The sequence below is a fragment of the Lontra canadensis genome, unplaced genomic scaffold, assembly GCF_010015895.1.
Source record: "Lontra canadensis isolate GAN:19392208 unplaced genomic scaffold, GSC_riverotter_1.0 scaffold20, whole genome shotgun sequence".
Lineage (NCBI taxonomy): Eukaryota > Metazoa > Chordata > Mammalia > Carnivora > Mustelidae > Lontra > Lontra canadensis.
Window position 1 is genome coordinate 3,188,892 of NW_022631014.1, and position 19,544 is coordinate 3,208,435.

The window sequence follows — 19,544 nt, forward strand, 5'->3', positions numbered from 1 at the left end:
GAAATCAAAGTTAAGGATATATAAATCACACTGAAGAGGTCATGGAGTAAAACTAAGAGGCCAAAAGGTATGCCTTTAGAAATTTATGTTAATAAGGAAGGTTGGGAGCACCTGGCTGGCTCACTCAGTGGAGCATGCAATTCTTGATCTGAGGGTCAGGACTGAAGAGTTTGAGTCCCATATTTAGCATAGAGATTACTTAAAAATAGAATCTTTTAAAAAACGAAGGCTAGACAGCATGGAGTTGGATAGAAGTTAGAAAATGACAACATAAATGAATGTGAATGGAAAATAACAATAGCAGAAATTAATAGAGTAGAACATGAAAAAACTGAGGATCAACAAAAGCTGGAGCTTTGAAAAGATTAACAACTAGCAAAATAGATTCTGTACAAAAGAAAGCAGGCAAAAAATAGGCAAAAAAAAGTGACAAAACTAGATAGTACAGATAAATACGCAATTCCTAAGAAAAATGTAATTTAGCTAAATACAATAAAGAAGGATAAGAGAATTTATAATCATTTAAAAAACCAAGACAAAAATTTGCCCACAAAACACAGGATAAAATATTTTTAATGGCAAGTTTTACCAAACCTGAATCGGTAACAATTTGTTCCATAGAGCAAAAAAAGAAGGTCCTCAACTAATTTAATGAGGCTAGTATGGCCTTGTTTTTAAATTTTATTTGTGATATAGGTATAAAAAATCCTAAGCAAAATATTAGCAAACCAATTCCATCTATGGCTTTAAAAACAAATGCAACTTATAAGAAATAATAGAGGAAAAACTTCATGACATTGGATTTGACAATGATTTCTTGGGTATAACATTGTGTATAACATCAAAAGCAAAGAAAACAAAAGGAAATATTGATAAACTGAACTTAATCAAAATTAACTTTTGTGCATCAAAGGACACTCCAACAGTAAAAAGCCAACCCACATAATGGGAAAACATTTGTAGCTCACATATCTGATAAGGGATTAATATCTAGAACATTTAAGGGACTCCTAAGATTCATCAACAGAAACAACCCAATTCAGAAACAGGCATAGGACTTGAACAGATATTTTTCTGAAGGAATACAAATGGACAATAAGCATATAAAAAGACGCTTGATATCATTAATCTTTAAGATAATGCAAGTCAATATACCACAATGAGATGCCATTTCATACCATTAGGATAGGTATTATGGAAAAAACCCACAAAACAAGTATTAGCAAGGATATGGAAAAACTGGAACCCTTTGCAGTCCTGGTGGGAATATAAAATGGTGCAGCCACTCTAGAACACAATATGTAGGCTCATCAAAATATAGAATTACTATTGATTAACAATAACACTTCTGGGTGTATATATAAAAATTAAAAGCAGAAACTCAAGTAGGTTTTTTCCTTAAAGAGTTATTTATTTGACAGAGACAAAGTGAGAGAGGGAATACAAGCAGGGGGAATGGGAGAGGGAGAAGCAGGCTTCCTGATAAGCAGGGAACCAGATGCGGAGCTCGATCCCAGGACGCTGGGATCATGACCTGAGTCGAGGGTAGACGCTTAACTTACTGAATCACCCAGGCACCCCTCAAATAGATCTTTGTATTAGCATATATACAGAAAGTGGAAATGACCCAGATGTCTACTGATAAACAAAATGTGGTACATATACCCAATAGAATACTATTCTGTATTCTAGCACTTGAATACTTGAAAAGGAATGAAATTCTGTTAGGTGCAGACATGAATAAATGAAATAAGCCACACACAAAAGGAAAATTAATGTATGAGTCCATTTATATGAGGTACGTGGAATAGTCAAATTCATAGAGACAGAAAATAGAATAGTAGTTACTAGGGGATGGGGGGTGGAGTAAATGGATAGTTACTGCTTAATGGGTATAGGATTTCAGTTTGGGATGATGAAAAGGTTGATTGCACAAAAATGTGTATATAATGCTACTGAACTATACACTTAAAAATGATCAAAATGATAAATATTTTACCACTGTACTATAATAAAAAAATGTGACTATACAGTACCCAGCCCATTTCTAGACAAATAAACCAATAGAAAGAAACCTCAGTGTATGTCAAAGACAGCAGAAAGATTAGTCTGAATAGTGCTGAAATGGTAGGCTATTTTCATGGAAAATGAAATAAAATTAGATCCCCGTTTGACAAAATACCAAACAGTTTAAAGACCCAAGTGAAAAAGAGAAAGTACCAAGTTGTAGAGAAAAACCTTAAGGGAAAAGGTGATAGAGGACACTGATATTTAAAACTCCCGAACATCAACAAAAAAATAAGGTAAGAATAAAGTAGAAACCAGTAGTTATAATCCATGTAAATAAAGACACGGCATACTATCCAGAATATATAAAGAGCCCATTCTGTTAAGAAAAAGACATTCTGGTTGAAAAGTGGGCAAAGTACACAATATGCAATTTATAGAAGGAACGAGCGACCAATAAACATTTGAATTCTCAGAAGTAACTAACTCAGAGATAAAATCTCATAAATAATTAGAACAAAGAGAAACCACTTCAAATTCATTGCCTTAGGTAATTTCAATGTCCAATGATACAACGTGATCGTGTGTGGGGAAACTGGAACTTAAACACATTGCTGAGAGGAGAGTGATAACACTTCTCGTGTCAGGAGAACTGGTATAACCACTTTAGAGAGCAACTCCCCTTCTAGGTATCAGCTCCACAGAAACTTAGTCACATGTGTGCAAGAATGTAGAATATTCACCGCAGCACTAACTTGTAATAATGAAAAAAGTGGAAGCAAATTATCTCTCAAAAGAATGTCTAGTTTATTTATGAATAAAATACTGTACAACGATGGAAATAATCTACATCTGCCAACATGGATAAATCTCAAAAACAATGGTGAGTTAAAAATCAGTTGCAAAAAAATATATATACTATAACATTCGTGAAAAATGTTAAAATATAAAACAAAATGGTCTATGGATAAACGCTACAGCAAGAATACAGAAATATTAAAAGTACAAAAACAACAAATTTGCGATCACCCAATAGTTTTCTGTGGTGATGGAAATGTTCTATATCTGCATTGACCCCAACATGGTAACCACTAATTAGCGAACTATCCTGAAAGTCCAAGACACAATTTGTGATTTTGCTGAGTTATCGCTGAAAAATGTACACACAGAGTTTGGTATTCAGAGCTAGTCACTTACCTAGTCCCTGAGCCTCAGCAACCATTAATTCTTTAATAATGATCTCACATTTTATTTGAAATTTTAAATATAACAGTGATATAAGGGATCCACAAACAGTTTAGGGTATACCCTACTATGCATGCCAAGGATTTATTTTATTCAAGTATTATAGAGAGTTGCAAAAGATCCTTGGCCTGTCTTCAAAAATCATTCATTCTAGTATTTTCCACTTAAGGAAAAAAAAAAGGCACCAAAAGCTTGTAATTAAAACATCTTAATTTGATTATTCATTTCTAAAATTTCTACAGAAGATACATTCTGAGTAAAATTAAGAGTTTTAGGCAGTTTAAGAAATAGGGCTTCAGTTCAGTTATTTATATTTAAAAGAAAAAATAAACCAAATTTATTAATGGTATAAAAAAAAACATATTTGAAGTCCAGTTTTGAAGAATTTTCGTGATCTAGAGTTCAAAGAATATTCCATGGCAACAGTTCAACCCTATTGTGTACTATCTTAGAGATTCTCTCTCGGAGTGATAAAAGGAGGTGTAATAGGATGGATTTAAACATCATCCAACAAACAGCATCCGTCACTGTATTTGCTTCATACTTCTTTTTTTAGAACTGCGTCTGGAATCCTTTTTCTGTTTGAAAATCGGAGAATTTAAGAAACACAAATCTGTAAAAGGGTCTCCTCTTCTCAGTTTCCTATAAGAGTAAAAATAATTCTTAGACATAATTATAAGTATCCCAATACTAACTCACTCTTCAATATAGTTATTGTAAAACATGCCAGTGCTAGTAGTCCCACGTCAGTTTTTAATTAAAACTTAATATTTCAACAAGACTCATTCTTTTTTTTTTTTTTTTAAGATTTTATTTATTTGACAGACAGAAATCACAAGTAGGCAGAGAGGCAGGCAGAGAGAGAGGGGGAAGCAGGCTCCCCGCTGAGCAGAGAGCTGGATGTGGGGCTCGATCCCAGGACCCTGGGATCATGACCCAAGCCAAAGGCAGAGGCTTTATTTAACCCACTGAGCCACCCAGCTGCCCCAACAAGACTCATTCTTGAACAAAGCTCCAAACTTTACTCCCCCAACATGTATCATTAAAGGTGGGTTCCCACAAATCAAATACTTACGAAGCTAGCGTGGGCTCTTTATAATTCATACTGACTGCACACCTGCGTTTAGGCAGAGACACTCCTGGGCTTGCTTTCTTTTTTGGAGAAAGAGAAAGTTTTCTGATTTTCACTACAGGATGCAAGGGGACATTGGTGATATCATTCAGGCTAAAATGAGGTGAGCGGTGAGTTTTAGGTAGTGCACCTACAAAAACAATTTTTACTGAATATGGTTCCAAATGAAAGAAAAAAACACAGGAACTAAAATTGTGTGCAATTACATATCCTAAACATACAAATCCAACATTTTACATATAAAATATATATATACACATATAATTATATAATACAGATCTTTAACTCAGTCATTTTTTCATCCCAGATAACACTGAAATATTACTGTAGATGTGAAGAACTGATATGTTATTAAAACACTAAATTCTTTAAAAAATTATAATTCTTCAACGATAATATGGGTATAATGAATTAAATTATGGAATTTCATTTTAGTTTCACCTTGCTCCGTTGAATCTTCAAGGCCTCCATCTTTTTCAATACCGAAATTTATGAAGTGCCTTCCTATAGTCTTAAAAAGCCACTTAAATTCACTTTATTAAATAAATGAGAATTCTACACCATAGTCTCTGTGGAGGTCAACAGGAAAGGGGTTCCCTCTGGTAAAGCTAATATGTTAAAAAGTTACCCATGTTTTTCCTATTATAAGCATCCAAGTTATTCTACTTTGGAGATAGATCTATATTGGGTGACAGGTACACAGCACACAGAAGGACAATACAAGACAATCTCTTCACACAGCTTTAAAAGGCAAATTGTTTTTTGAAGTCAAACTATAACTGTAAAATGCCTATATTTAGCAACCATGTTCTCCAGGGTTATCTAGGTTTCAAATACTGCCTCTTTTTGTCCCCACATAAGTTTACTGTACTATACTAATTATTCCAACTTTTAGTTTGGAAAAGTATGGCTAAGCAACATCAGATCAGTTGCTATATTCTGGAACAATGCTTCTTATAATTTATGAATATACAAATACCCCAGGGAACCTGTTAAAAAGATGCGGATTCTGATTCAAGGGTATGGCCTGAGAGTCTGCATTTTTAAGAAGTTTCACATAAGGGGCACCTGGGTGGATCAGTGTTAAGCTCCTGCCTTCGGCTCAGGTCATGATCCCAGGACCCTGGGATAGAGTCCTGCAAGGGCCTCCTTGCTCAGCTGGAGCCTGCTTCTCCCTCTGCCTGGTACTCCCCCTGCTTATTCTCTCTCTCTAACAAATAAATAAAATCTTAAAAAAAAAAGTTGTTTCATTTAATTGATGCTAGTGATCTGGGGATTAAACTCTGAGTGACACTACATTAGAGTGTAGTTTTTTTTTTAATTCACTGTGTAAAATTTCAAGGATACACAAATTTGGACACAAAAATCTAATGAAACCCCAGTTACCACGCTTCAACAATTATCAACATTTGGCCAATTTTGCTTGATTTTGTAACATTAGGATAGCATATTAAAAACAACAACAACAACAACAACACATTTGCATACTACCACGGCTGTACTGGTTGACCTTGGAAAGTAATTTAAATTTTTTAGGTTTTAAGTTTCCTTAAAAACAATATAAACATGGTGGTACCTACACATCATAGAGTTTTTCTTTTTTTTTCCCCAAGATTTTATTTTTTTATTTATCTGACAGAGAGAGCATAAGCAGGGCGAGAGAAGCAGGCTCCCCACGGAGCAGGGAGTGTAATAAGGGGCTTGATCCCAAGACTCTGGGATCATGGCCTGGGCCAAAGGCAGACACTTAACCCACTAAGCCACCCAGGTGCCCCTTCATAGAGTTTTTCTGAGTATCAAATGAAATAGCATGACAATGTTTTGGGAATGCTACAACCTGACCATATGCATTAGTTTTACCACACTAACTAAATTCCCCAAATGAGACTCTCTGAACAGATGTAGGCTCTATTATCAACTTTTGAACCATTCCTACTTTTGATCTTACTAATAAAAGCAAGATTTTCTAAGCCAAAGTTTTTAGATGTCTTACAAGTGTCTTAGAGAAGAATACTTAGCCCATACTGAGAAAAAAGTTTGGTCTAGTGTTTGGTCACCTTTCATTAACTAGAATGAATCAATTTAAAATCATGGTTCCTGTCAAATTGAATATGAAGGAAAGCCATTAAAATGACAGGTCACTGGATTCAAATTTGATTTTGTTTTCAAGAGCCTGTTTCAAGTGAGTGTATAGAAGGTATTTTAATTCAACTGAACTCCACCAAAGGTTTTTGGTTACATTGGAAGGCTTCATTTACTAAAAGTAAAAACGCTTTCTCTGTAACTAGCATTTGTTCTTAAAGAAGATTTAAATTAGCTTAAAGTAGGTCATAGCCATACAATCGTGATTTCCACCCCAGGCCCCCATTGTTTAATCAGACTGTAACTTCCCCCAGAGACAGATGGCAAGTCTCTAACCTCCCCCAGAGAAACAGATGGTAAGTATAGCATATAAGCATCAGGAGTGATCATTTATTATAAACACTAAAAATGCAGGCAAACAAGTAAATCACTTACTGATAGGAGTTTTCGTAAGCTTAGAATCCACGATCTCTTTTTCATTCCTATATTTTAGTGCTCTTCTAGGTCGATACCTGGTGACTGGGCTCCTATCTGATTCACTAGAGACATCTTGACTGTACTTGCAAGTGGGCAAATAAAGGTCATCGGAATCATCTCCTGAATCACTTGATTCACAGACGCTCACTTCAAATTCATTGTTGTTTTCTTCTCTGTTAGAATCATTGCTCGCTTTTTGGCGGAAAGGAGTGATATGAATACCCTCTTCCAAATTAAAATTGTAAGCATCACTGGAAGTAACAGATTCGTCCAACTTTTTTTTGGAAACAGTTTTTTTATTTTCACTTTTGCCCCCTTTATACTTCGATACAGATTTTGATTTTCTCCTTCTATTAGCTTTTCTTTTCTCTTCTCCTTTTCTTCCTTGTGCACTTCTATGCTTGCTTTCAGTTTGTTCAAATTTATATTCTAAAATGTTTTCTTTTGCTTTAGCAGGTCTTCCTGGGTCAATCAGCTTTAGTGATAAGTTAGTTTGATTCTTATTCCATTGACAAACACTTTGTTCTATGTTTTCAGGTATATTCATGTTTACTAATGGGTCTACACATCTAATTCTTTCAGATTCAAAGGGCTGCACTGAGAAATGACTGATTTCAAAATCTTCCAAGGTATTGAAATGAGACAGATTGTTAAAATGTTTCTTTAAACTTCGACGAACAGATACAGTTCTAGGTAGGATATTATCAGCAGATTTATCTTCTTCTGAATCCCAATCAAATCCCAGTCTATCTTGAGAAATAGGTATTTGCTCTGAGAATTTTTTAAAAAATGAGAAAAATAGTTTTACTTTATGGAAATTTTAATTTTAGCAATCTTAGAACTCAAAATTAAAAATGGAATAAATGAAAAGTCATTCTGTATCTTCTCCACACTTGTTCTAAGTAAATACAAATCTGAGGAACTTAACATTGCCATTTATTTATTTAGCAATGATCAATTGATGGCTTCTATCTGACCTGTGAAAGAACCTTACATAACTTTTGAAAATATTCTAACTGGAGGTTTTCTGCGTCCCTAATTTAAAGGTTTAAGAAAAACTAGTAGGTTATATGTATTTATGTTTGTAGGATTCAGTGGGAAAGAACCTCATATTTTAAAGTAGGACAAGCACACTTGAGAAAGTGGGAGCTAAGGTGTTCCTTGAAAAATTAGTAAGATTGGGGTAATTGCAAAGGTAAGAAATATAATCTGTATTTTTAGGAAAAGTGAGGATATTTGGTCCTGTTTATTCAAATGATATCCCTTCTTCAAAGCTTAGTTCAAGTAGAAAGGATTGATATTTGAGAGCAGGGACACGTCAGTTTAGGCAGAGGCTTTGACCCACTGAGCCACCCAGGCGCCTGGGACACGTCAGTTTAGAAGTGGAAAGAATGGCATGGCTTTCTAGGTCAGCTTTGAGTTTAAACACCAGGCTTTTACCATTTGGGCCACTTCTTGTGAGATAATTTACTTCTTTGAGTCTATATAAAATGGGACCAATTGCACCTACATTCCAAGGTTGTTGTGAGGGTCAAGTGATGTAATGTATGTAAAATGGCTAACACATAGTAGCCACTGGCATACATAGTAGCTATATACATAGTAGCTTGGCACATGGTAGGGCTCAGTAAATTGCAGCCATTTATAGCCAATTATAGATTTGGCAAAATAAATGGATGTATTTTAAAACTTATTATTTCGTGTAAAATAAATACATCTATTTATTAATTTATTATTATTATTATTATTTATTTATTGCTTTGAGCAGAAAAAATCCAGATGAGCAAATTTAAAATGTTAAAAAATATTAGAGAAATTTAATTTTTACTTGTTCACAAAGATCTCGTGTTGCCCTTAATATTATTTTTAGATTTTTACTTAAATTACCTTCTGTTTGGAATGATTCTCCTTGTCCTGGAAGGTGAGCTTCCTGAAGAGGAACTTGTCTAGCCAATGAAAAATAGAAATTTATTTTATAATTATATAATAAAAACAAATTTAAGACGTTCTTAAAATTGTTTTTCTCTTTCTTTAGTATTTCATAATTCTATTCGAAATCAGTATATCTGTTCAGTATCAAAGAAAACAAACATACAAAAATATATGTTGCTTATATGGAGGCTGGTTTGTTACAAATGACATGTAACTTCCACTAGAAGAACAACCTTACCAATGAAGACATGCCATAACTCATAATTTAATTTACCTGGTGAAGCAGTCAATTGGAACAGACTTATAAAATATATTACAGAAATGCAATCTGATTACTCAACTCTTTATCAGCCTGCTTCATCATTAGTCGAGCTGTGATCTTTTTTTTTCTTGGCAGTATATGTTTTTACGGTGCCTAACTACTGACCTCTTTGAAGTTAACCTATTTGTTTAAAAATCTTGTCCCTCTTTGGCTCATGAAACAACTTTCTTTATGCTTTAATACTATTACTGGCTTTTTCATCCTAATTTTATTTTTTATTTCCTATAAAGATTTTTTCCCTCTAGACATTGAAAATTAAATATAGGTTTAGGTAACAGAGTTATGGTAACTAACAGTTTGAGGAATCTTATAAAAAGTTAAGTACCCCATCTTACTTTTTGACCATTACATAAATATTTTGTTAGATCTTACAGTTCAACTATTTTCAACTATTCATGATTAAAATTAATACAGGGATAGAAATCGTCTTAGTGATTATTTTTGTGAAGAGAAGGGGAAAGACTTGAAAGGGATAGGTGATGCCCTATGGCAATGATTCTAATTAGGGATAATTATAAGGATAACTGGCACTGTCGAGTTATTTTTGTTCTCATAACCGGGGGAGGGAAGTGCCACTGACATTTAGTGGTAGAGGCCAGGGATCCTGCCAAATGTCCCACAATGCTTAGGATAGCCCTCCACAACAAAGAATGATCTGGCCTAAAATGTTAATAATGCTAAAACTGAGAAAGCCCAGCTAGAGTGACAGCAGTGCTCTATATCATAATGGAGATTTTGGCTCCACAGGTGTATATATTAGTCAGACTCATCAAACTGTGCAATTAAGATCTGTACATTTTACTTTATGTAATTATATCTCAATAATTTATAAGCAAAGTATACTTGATCTAAGAGAAGGGGAGGAGGGTATATGGGGTGGTCTGACTGTATTTAGGAATGAGATGGATTAACAAGACAGGTGATAGCTGTGTTACACTTGATCTTAGCCAAAAGGCCGAGAAGCGATGTGATAGCTGTGTTAAACAAGATGTTTTATTATGCTTTGTTTCTAAACCAGACTATGTGTAGTACTGGCAAAAATACCTTCAGGTGAATAACCAATCCATCTTATAATAAAAACATGAAATAAGAAAAATATAAGTGAAGAAGTTCAGATATATTTAAATAACTAGCTTATTCCTAGACATCAATAAAGTAAGTATGAAAAAGTTTTGGCTTGGCTATATGTAACAATCTGTATCATATTATTTTAATGCATTTTTAGTACAGAAAACATCAGACTCCAAACACAAGAATCTATACTATGCAAATTTTCTTTGGTAAATCCATCACAAAATTAAATCTTTCTTGATATTAGTAATCATAATAATGAAATTTGATACTAACGGTATATCCTTCACAAATAAATCCCCAGAGTTGTTGTCACTTTTGGAGTCCATTCCAGAAGGACATATTTCCTGGTTCTGTTAATATATTAAAATAAAGAAAACAGTGGTACAATTGAAATACTCATAACAAAGCATTCATTTATTTAATAATAAAAACGTATGAGCACTCTATATGGTGCCAGGCTCTGTTCTAGGAACTAGATGTATAGCAACTTAACAATAGATTTAGGTCCAACCCTCTTACATTCTAAGGTAGGGAGAGAAAATTTTAAAACAAAAGAAAAGAGATATATAAGTAATTTCAGACATTGTAAATGCTATGAAGGAAATACTCAGAGCTGAAATGATAGAGTACTTGAGGTTGGAGGGGTTCTCTTAGGGTGACTTTCATCTGAAATTTAAAGAATGCAAAGGAGCTAGCCATTGAAAGAGCAGGGGAAGAAAAAGTGATAGAAACAGCAAATACAGAAGTCATGGTGTAGGAAAAACCTTGCTGTATTTAGAAAAGAAAGGCCAGGGGACCTGGGTGGTTCGGTCGTTAAGCGTCTGCCTTTGGCTCAGGTCATGCTCCCAGGGCCCTGGGATCAAGCCTCCCTGCTTGGTGGGAAGCCTGCTTTCCCTCTCCCACTCCCTCTGCTTGTGTTCTTGCTTTCACTTTCTCTCTGTCAAATAAATAAATAAAGTCTTTGAAAAGAAAGGCCATTGTGGCTGGAGTCACCTATGACCTCTCTCATAGTGAGAACAGTAGGGGGTGTGTGCACAGAGACCACATAATGAAGCCTTGGGAGTCATGAGTTTGAATTTTAGTCTAAGTGTGATGGGAAGTCACATAAATATTAAGAAAGAAAGTAAAATGATCTACGTTTTAAAAAGATCAGTCTGGCCACTGTATGAAACATGGACTGAATGGGGCCAAGAGCAGGAGGAGTTAGGAAGTCATTATAATAAATCTAGCAAGACATGCCTATGAGCTAGGACTCGAGTCCTATGGCTACAAAGATGAAGCCCAGTGGAAGGTATTAAGAGGACAAAGTGTGCTGGATTGAAGAGGGGTGGAGGTGGGGACAGTAAGGGAGAGGGAAGCCTCTTTGGTTTTGAGCAAATGGGTAGGTTATTTTATGAGATGAATAAGACTCACAGACAGAGGCAGAAATATACAATAACTTTGGGAAAGGAAAAATAAAGAGTTGTACTTTGTACAAAGCATGTTTAAGATCCTTTATAAGTATTTAAGTAGATATATCAAATAGTAGTTTTGTGTGTGTGTGCTAAGTTATAAATTTGGAAGTCATCAGCAGACAGATCACATTTAAAGCTGTGGGAGGGGGATAAGACAGTATGGGTCTAGAACAATTGACATTTGAAAGTAAAGAAGAAGTGAGAAAAGAAGCTGACCTGGAATAGTCAGAAAGGCAGGACAACCAGGAGAGTATGATAGTAAGAAAGCTAAGAAATCAAAGTATTTTTTTTTTCAAGGTCAAGAAGAAAGAAGTGACCAATAAATTTGGCCACTAAAAATGGGGGTTGTAGGCACCTGGCAGAGTGACCATAGAACCATGGGAATAAAAGCCAGGTAAAAGTAAGTTCAAATGTAAATGGAAGCTGGGGAAGTGAAGACAGCAAGCACACCGTCCTCTCTGCTAAATTTCTGCTGTGAAGGGAAGCAGAGAAATGAGTAAAGGGATATGAAACCAGGAGAGGTTTCATTTATTTTCTTTTTTCTTTTCTTTTTTTTTTAAATTTTATTTATTTGGCAGAGAGATCACAAGTAGTCAAAGAGGCAGGCAGAGAGAAAGGGGGAAGCAGGCTCCCCGCTGAGCAGAGAGCCCGATGTGGGGCTCGATCCCAGGACCCCGAGATCATGACCTGAGCGGAAGGCAGAGGCTTTAACCCACTGAGCCACCCAGGCACCCCTATTTTTTTTTTTTCACTTATTTTCTTTTCCTCTTAAGGTATGAGATAGTAAAGCACATTTGAATGATAGCGAGAATGATTCAGCCAAGAGGGAAATACATGTTGAAAGAGTACAAACTTCTAGGAGCAAAGTCCTAGAGATGAGAAAAAGGGAATCTGATGCACAGGAGGGAATCTGATGCAGAGTCTTCGATAGGAGCAGAGGCACTTCTGCCACTGTGACAGGAGGGAAGATGAAAAACACAGCACAGACACAGGCAGATTTGTACATTTGTATTAGGAAGGTTTTCACTTCCAGACGGATTCCTTAGAGATCACTCTAATCCAGTTCAGTTGTTTTTTTAATTTGATGCACATATAAGATGCTGACATTATGATAGGTTAAAACTGTTCAAGAGAAACAAAACAACTAGAAATTTAATCCTGTTAAATGTCTTCAATTTATTTTCAGTACCGCTAACGTTCTAAACGTTAACGTTCTAACATTTAAGTAGTAGTAGTATTGAAGGTAAAGAAGAATATTTAACTATAGAATTTATTTTTATTTTTAAATTTTTTTAAATTTTAAAAAATTTTTTAAAGATTTTATTTATTTATTTGACAGAGAGAGAGAGATCACAAGTAGGCAGAGAGGCAGGCAGAGAGAGAGAGGGGGGGAAGCAGGCTCCCCGCTGAGCAGAGAACCCGATGCGGCACTCGATCCCAGGACCCTGAGATCATGACCTGAGCCGAGGCAGAGGCCTTAACCCACTGAGCCACCCAGGTGCCCCGAATTTATTTTTATTTTTTTTAAAGATTTTATTATTTATTTGATAGAGAGAGAGAGACAGTGTGTGAGCACGGAGGGAGAAGCAAACTTCCCATTGAGCAGGGAGCCTGATGTGGGACTCAATCCCAGGACTCTGAGATCATGACCTGAGCCGAAGACAGATGCTTAACCGAATGAGCCACTCAGGTGTTCCAGGAATAATATAATTTAATAACAAGTTACTAAAAGATTCATTATAAAATTTAGGGAACAAAAGGTTATTAGGAATTACTTTGGGATTAATTCTTATAAACCAAGTTAACTATTGACAGGCAAGAAAAATATTTTTCTCATTAAAACATTTTAAGCTGGGGCGCCTGGGTGGCTCAGTGGGTTAAGCCTCTGCCTTCGGCTCAGGTCATGATCTCAGCGTCCTGGGATCGAGTCCCGCATCGGGCTCTCTGCTCAGCGGGGAGCCTGCTTCCCTCTCTCTCTCTCTCTCTCTCTGCCTGCCTCTCTGTCTACTTGTGATCTCTCTCTGTCAAATAAATAAATAAAATCTTAAAAAAAAAAAACAAAAAAAGATTTTAAGCTTTTCTATCACTCATAAATTGACTTTATAAGCATGGAAGCATGAGTATAGAATGATGGATGAGAGAGTGACACATGTACCAAGTATATGGCAGAAAACAAACTTTGATGTTTTAAATGCTAAGAACACTTTTGCCCAGCAATTAATATGTTCTAATAAATACTTAAAAATCATTGATAAATATCAAAAGACCTGGAATAATAGAATTTTTGCCCACAGTTTTTGTGATTATCTTATCAGGTACCCATTTTTCACTATTCTATATATGATTCCACCACAAACTTAGGAAAGGGAAAAGGAAGAGTCAAATATCTTTGGAGGGATTTTTTTTCTTCACTAGTTGACCAAACAAGGAAAAATAAATAAATAAATAAATAAAATAGGAACGATTATATTCTGAAGGAAAAAAAAAACACCTTTTAAAATAATCTAACCCTTGGGGCGCCTGGGTGGCTCAGTCCTTAAGCGTCTCCCTTCAAATTCCAGGGTCCAGGGATCGAGCCCTGCATCGGGCTGCCTGCTTGGTGGGAAGCCTGCTTCTCCCTCTCCCACTCCTACCCCCTCTCCTTGTGTTCCCTCTCTTGCTGTGTCTCTGTCAAATAAATATATAAAATAAATAAAATAAAATAAATAAAATCTTTAAAAAAATAACCCTCACATGAAGGAAATTATATTGAATCTTTATAGATAATTCTCTGCTACACTACATATGCACATATTGCATATATATGTATGTACATTCTCTGTATCATACACAGAAAAAATATGGAATCACTTTAGTTGCTGGGAAGCAAGAACTCTTTCACTGACTCCCCTGTCAGGGGTGAGGTGACTTCCTGAGTCTATACCCTTCCACTATGGTCTGGCTTTCTTCTCTGGTTTCCTGGCCTAAGTGCCAACACAACTGTCTTTACTAGCATAGCAAATAGATGGCCAACAGGAAGAAAGCAAACTGTTTCTGTTAATGCCCAGTTAGTGTATAGTTTTCCTTATTTAACCAACCATTAGTAAAATTGACTCTTCAAAAAGCACTTAAATACTCCCCTCCCAAATTAAGGTAGTTCTTATAAAACCTCACTAGATGTAACAAAACCACATAGAATAGGTAAGATTTATACTTTATATTGATTAAAACTTTTGGACTGTCTACATCAAGTACCACTTTTAGACCTTTCGCTATCTTTGACTCACTTAAGTGAACAAAGGGACCAGCAGTGCAATAAGCTAAACTAGTTCTTCTGTACCTTGTCTCGCTAACTGCTTTTAAGAACCAAGTTATATAAGCACAAGTCTCAGTCATGTATGTGCTTGAAGTTTCCTTAACTTACAAGAGATGTTTTGATCAATTTGCTAATAACAGAGCTATTAGTAATTAATTTAAATAACATAATTGATCTAAATTACCAATTCATGTCTATTACATTTTTTCCTAAGAAATTTATCATTTGTAATAAAATTACCTGAGCAGTTTCTTCTGTTTGTTGTGGAGTCAGTTTTTCTTTCAATGCATATAGCTGACACGTGAGGTAGTAACATTCTTTTCTCAGTTGGAGGATGATATCTTGGGCTTCTCTCACTTTGGATTTTTCATTTTCCAAAGCTAAAACTAACATTCTGTTGTTCTCTTGGTAGTTTTTTAGCAGCGTAGAAGTGTTGGCTAAAAGAGGAAAAAATTTTTCTTATTATGTATTAAGTCTAAACGTAAAAAGTGATGCAAAAGGACATGAAAATCTCTTACAGATTATTTGGATTTGGCATGGTGCAGTTATAAAAGATTTTCGTTTGCCAATCTCTGCCAAATTTTTATTCCTTTTCTCTTTCATCCGTTTCTTTATGTCTTCAAGACTGTCTTGAAAGGACTTTTTAAGGCACCTTTCCTTGGCCATCTTCTGCCTAGGAATTTAAAACAATAAAAAGTATTTAAGTTACCTAAGAGATAAGATCATCAAATAGAAATTAAGATTGAGAACACAGGTAGTTCATAAAGAACAAATTAAATAGATTAAATAGACATAGTAACTAGAATTAGCTTATAGAAGATGATACTATTTAGATTTAGATTTTGGTAATAACTTAGATTTTGCAGCTTTAAAATCTCATTAATATTATATAATATTAGCCTCTTCAGGTACTTTATAGGGAAGGTTAATAAGTATGCATTTTCAACCAAAGCCTCTATAATATGCCACTATTTATTCTTTAACAAATACTCACTGAAGGCTTACTGTATAGGCATTATGGGAAATAATATTATGTTTTAGTGTTATTATTATTTTGATATTATTATATGTTTCCTACAGGCAATGCATATGACCAACATGTAGTGTTTTAGTGTTTACTAGACTTACAGCATTAGTTCAGAGGTAATCATATATGTGGGCTTTGTTTTCCAGTTCTGCTCTATATTATTAATTTATTAGATTAGGTCACTCGATTAACTCTTTCTACCACACTCTTTTAACCCAATACTCAAGATATAGCACACACTTTCAATAAAGTCAAGGTCATCTTCAGAGGTTTCAATTTTAATAGGCAACTATAACAATTATAGAGCTAGAAAGAATAGGAACTGAAGCAGGGGAACATGCCAGTTTTCTCAAAGTTTTTTTAAAACTCAGGTCTGCTAGCTCCTAGTAAGTCATGAATATATCAAACAACATTAAATAATGATTGCTCTACATACAGTTAAAAGTAGCAAAACAAGTGATGATAGTGGCATAATGCTACTGAGCATATAAATAAGTACATAAGTATACATAAATATACTTAAATTTTTCAATACTGCAAATCAGATTTGCTTCAATATTCTACTACTAAGCATATCAAACTACTTTTCATGAACATCTTTTTTCCTAAATTGCACTTTGCAGATCTTAAAATTGCAAAAATAATTCTTGTTTCCTACAGCTATATATACATTACAAAAGATAACTCCATCTCCTCTCAGTCAAGTATTTTACTAAATCTTACATTTTCTTGAATATTTTCTCCAGGCCTTATTTTCCTTGAAACAGTGTCTGGGGGTGTTAAATATAGGTATTATAGATCCCATTATTTTCTGACAGTGTAGATACAACACGGGATGGTTCTAGTAGAGCAAGCACAACAATTTTTTTTTTAAAGCACTAATGTTAAGTGGATTGTATAAAACAATGTATCACAATGGAGCATTTGAAGTTTCCACCGGAGATGTTTGAGAGCCATACAGATGAAGTAATTGATCAAGTTAGTTTAGCAAAGACTTACCTAAAAAACTTTTGTTACCACGTTTAACCAACTTAAAATCACAAAAGAAATTGGCCATATCAGAAGTTTCCTGTCTAGGCCAATGGTGTTAACAGGCGGTTTGGTTGGGAGAACTAATGAAAACAGGTTACTGTGCGAGATAAGAGTCCGTCTGTATTCAGATGAACCTGGAATACTGGAGCTCTGTCATAATTTTCACATTCGTGCTGCTGAAGCAGCCAGGTAGGACACTGATCAGGGCTAGCTTCTCCAGGATAACCGAAGAGAAACAAGGTCAACGGTATCGCACTGCACAAAGAACAGCTGCCGGCTTGTGCGCCCGAACATTAAGCCTAGTGTAAATGCTTTCACACATAACTTAATCCACAAAATTCTGCAAGGCAGGAGGTTAGGGTATCCCAGTATTTAACAGAAGAGGAAATTAGAGCGTCGGAAGGCGCAAGTCCGGTGGATGAACACAGAATGGCACCCGATCAATTTGACTCCACAGCCTGAGCTTTTGGACACCGAACTTGGAACGACTGAGAGACCTCTGAAGGAAGAAGTGGGCCACAACACCCCTGTTCCACACCTGAAAAGCCTGTGGCCGTTTTCTCGGAGGCTAGGGTAAAGACGGGCAGGGGAGGTGTTGCCGGAAGAGAGCCCGGAAACCCTCCTCCCACAGGTACGTCCAAAACAGTACCTTGACCACCACTTCTGCCGCAGCTGTCGCCCTCCTCCTTACATTCCAAGCTTCCGCGACGCGGTCCGGGCTGGTGCGTCCCACGATTCGGACCCTCCGGGTCTATGTTCTATCTACTGTCGCCAGCCGGCTAACGCGGCCACATTCGAAATTCTCCGCCGCGCTCACCCATTGGCTGGCTGCAGGCGGTCACGTGAGCCGACGGCGCAGCGGGGGACGCGGCGGAGTCCCGCCTAACGCGGCTAGCTCACGTGACTCACTCCGAGTCTCCACATCCGGGCGTCTACCTCTCCCCTGTTCCGCGGAGGGGGGCGGAGTCATTAGTCCGCGCGGTGACCTGAGGGCGCTTTTATGCTAAGAGTCTTTGGCTTTTAGGGGTGGAGCCGCTGCGAGATCTTTAAGGGTGGGTATATTAGGGCGTTCAGAAGCTTCCTGTTAACTTTAGTCTTGCGGCTTCCCGACTTTGAGATTGTACTCGCGGGCTCCCTCTTGTGTGAGAAGAAGCTCCTTGATTGCCCGCTCTAGCTATCGACCTGCGGCACAGAGCCGTCTGGTAGGGCCATTAAAGCCAAAATAGGAAGCACGTTTTGGATGAACGGGATATTAGGGAAGTTCCAGATATCTGAAATATTCATCTCCAGCCTCTTTGTCTGGCTACCTCTGACTCTTCAACCCTCAGGAAATGGGATTGGCATCCATACAGCTAACGAGCCAGAAGCATGGGCAATTTTCCTTACTGATTTTTTTATTCCCCCTCAGCCTTTCCATGCCCTGTCAGTCACCCATCCTGTCACTTCTGCCTTTTAATTATTTTGTTCACGTCCAAACCCCACAGTTTTCCATATAGCCAAATACCTAATCTCTTTCTGTGAACTGTGTACCAGTACTTACTCTGACCCACTCCCTTATGTTCTTCTTCGAGTGATAGTTTGGCAAAGCAGCTATGATTGAGTATAAACTCCTATGACTCCCCACTATATTTAAGATGGAGTTCAGTCTCCTAAAGATGTTTGGTCTTTAAAGAGCCGTATGGTTTCTGTTTTCACCCCTTCTGAATTTTCTTTCATTTCCTTGTAATTCATCTTGCTACTTTTGCCCATGCTATTTTGTCAAGAGCAGTCTTTCCTCCCCCCTGGGCCCACTAGTCTTATTCATGCTGCAGGTTTCATTGTAGAGGTGAGTTCTTCCAGAAAGCCTTGTCTGTCCCCAAAGCCCCCTTAATAACCTGCCTTGTACAGCCTAGTGCCATGCATGCACTTTTCCTTTGGTACCCCTTGTGGCGTTGACTTGGCATTCATTGCCCATTTATTCAACTTGCATAAGGATAGGAACTATACATAACTGTTTATAGTTAAATATTCAGCATCTTTTTAGCAATTTGCTGTTAATAGATATTCACTGGGACAATAAAAGAATAAATGAAACCTAAGCAGTTGTTTTGAATTTAGGCATTCAATTCATCCTGAAGTTCTGTTTGTTTGTTTTTTAATTTTTTAAAGATTTTTATGTATTTATTTGACAGAGAGAGAGCACAAGTAGGCAGAGAGGCAGGCAGAGGGAGAGGGAGAAGCAGGCTCCCCACTGAGCAGGGAGCCCGACGTGGGACCTGATCCCAGGACTCCAGGATCATGACCCAAGCTGAAGACAGTTGCTTAACCAACTGAGCCACCCAGGTGCCCCTGTTTGTTTGTTTTTAAGATAACTAACATTTACATCCTTATCCTTGTCTAGGCCTCACCTCAAGTCTTCTTGGCTTGAGTGGAAGAGATGAGAACATCTGTTTTTAGCCAATAACTTGTTCTCCCAGTGTTATGAG

At 36.6% G+C, this 19,544-nt stretch overlaps 1 protein-coding gene across 2 annotated transcripts; it reads right to left on the reverse strand.

Annotated features, from left to right (window-relative positions):
• Positions 1-3,631: 3,631 nt before the first annotated feature.
• Positions 3,632-17,853, reverse strand: SGO1 (shugoshin 1). Of its 2 annotated transcripts, none has more exons than XM_032860948.1 (8): positions 17,729-17,853; positions 15,539-15,693; positions 15,261-15,457; positions 10,545-10,621; positions 8,831-8,889; positions 6,902-7,714; positions 4,328-4,514; positions 3,632-3,894 (listed from the first exon to the last, which is right to left on the reverse strand). In XM_032860948.1, the coding sequence occupies exons 2-8, from the start codon at positions 15,684-15,686 to the stop codon at positions 3,777-3,779; spliced, it is 1,599 nt and encodes a 532-aa protein (XP_032716839.1). In that variant the 5' UTR covers positions 15,687-15,693; positions 17,729-17,853; the 3' UTR covers positions 3,632-3,776. The 2 variants fall into 2 exon arrangements, with proteins under 2 accessions (XP_032716839.1, XP_032716840.1); XM_032860949.1 differs by lacking the exon at positions 17,729-17,853 and adding an exon at positions 17,047-17,160.
• Between the last annotated feature and the right edge of the window lie 1,691 nt (positions 17,854-19,544).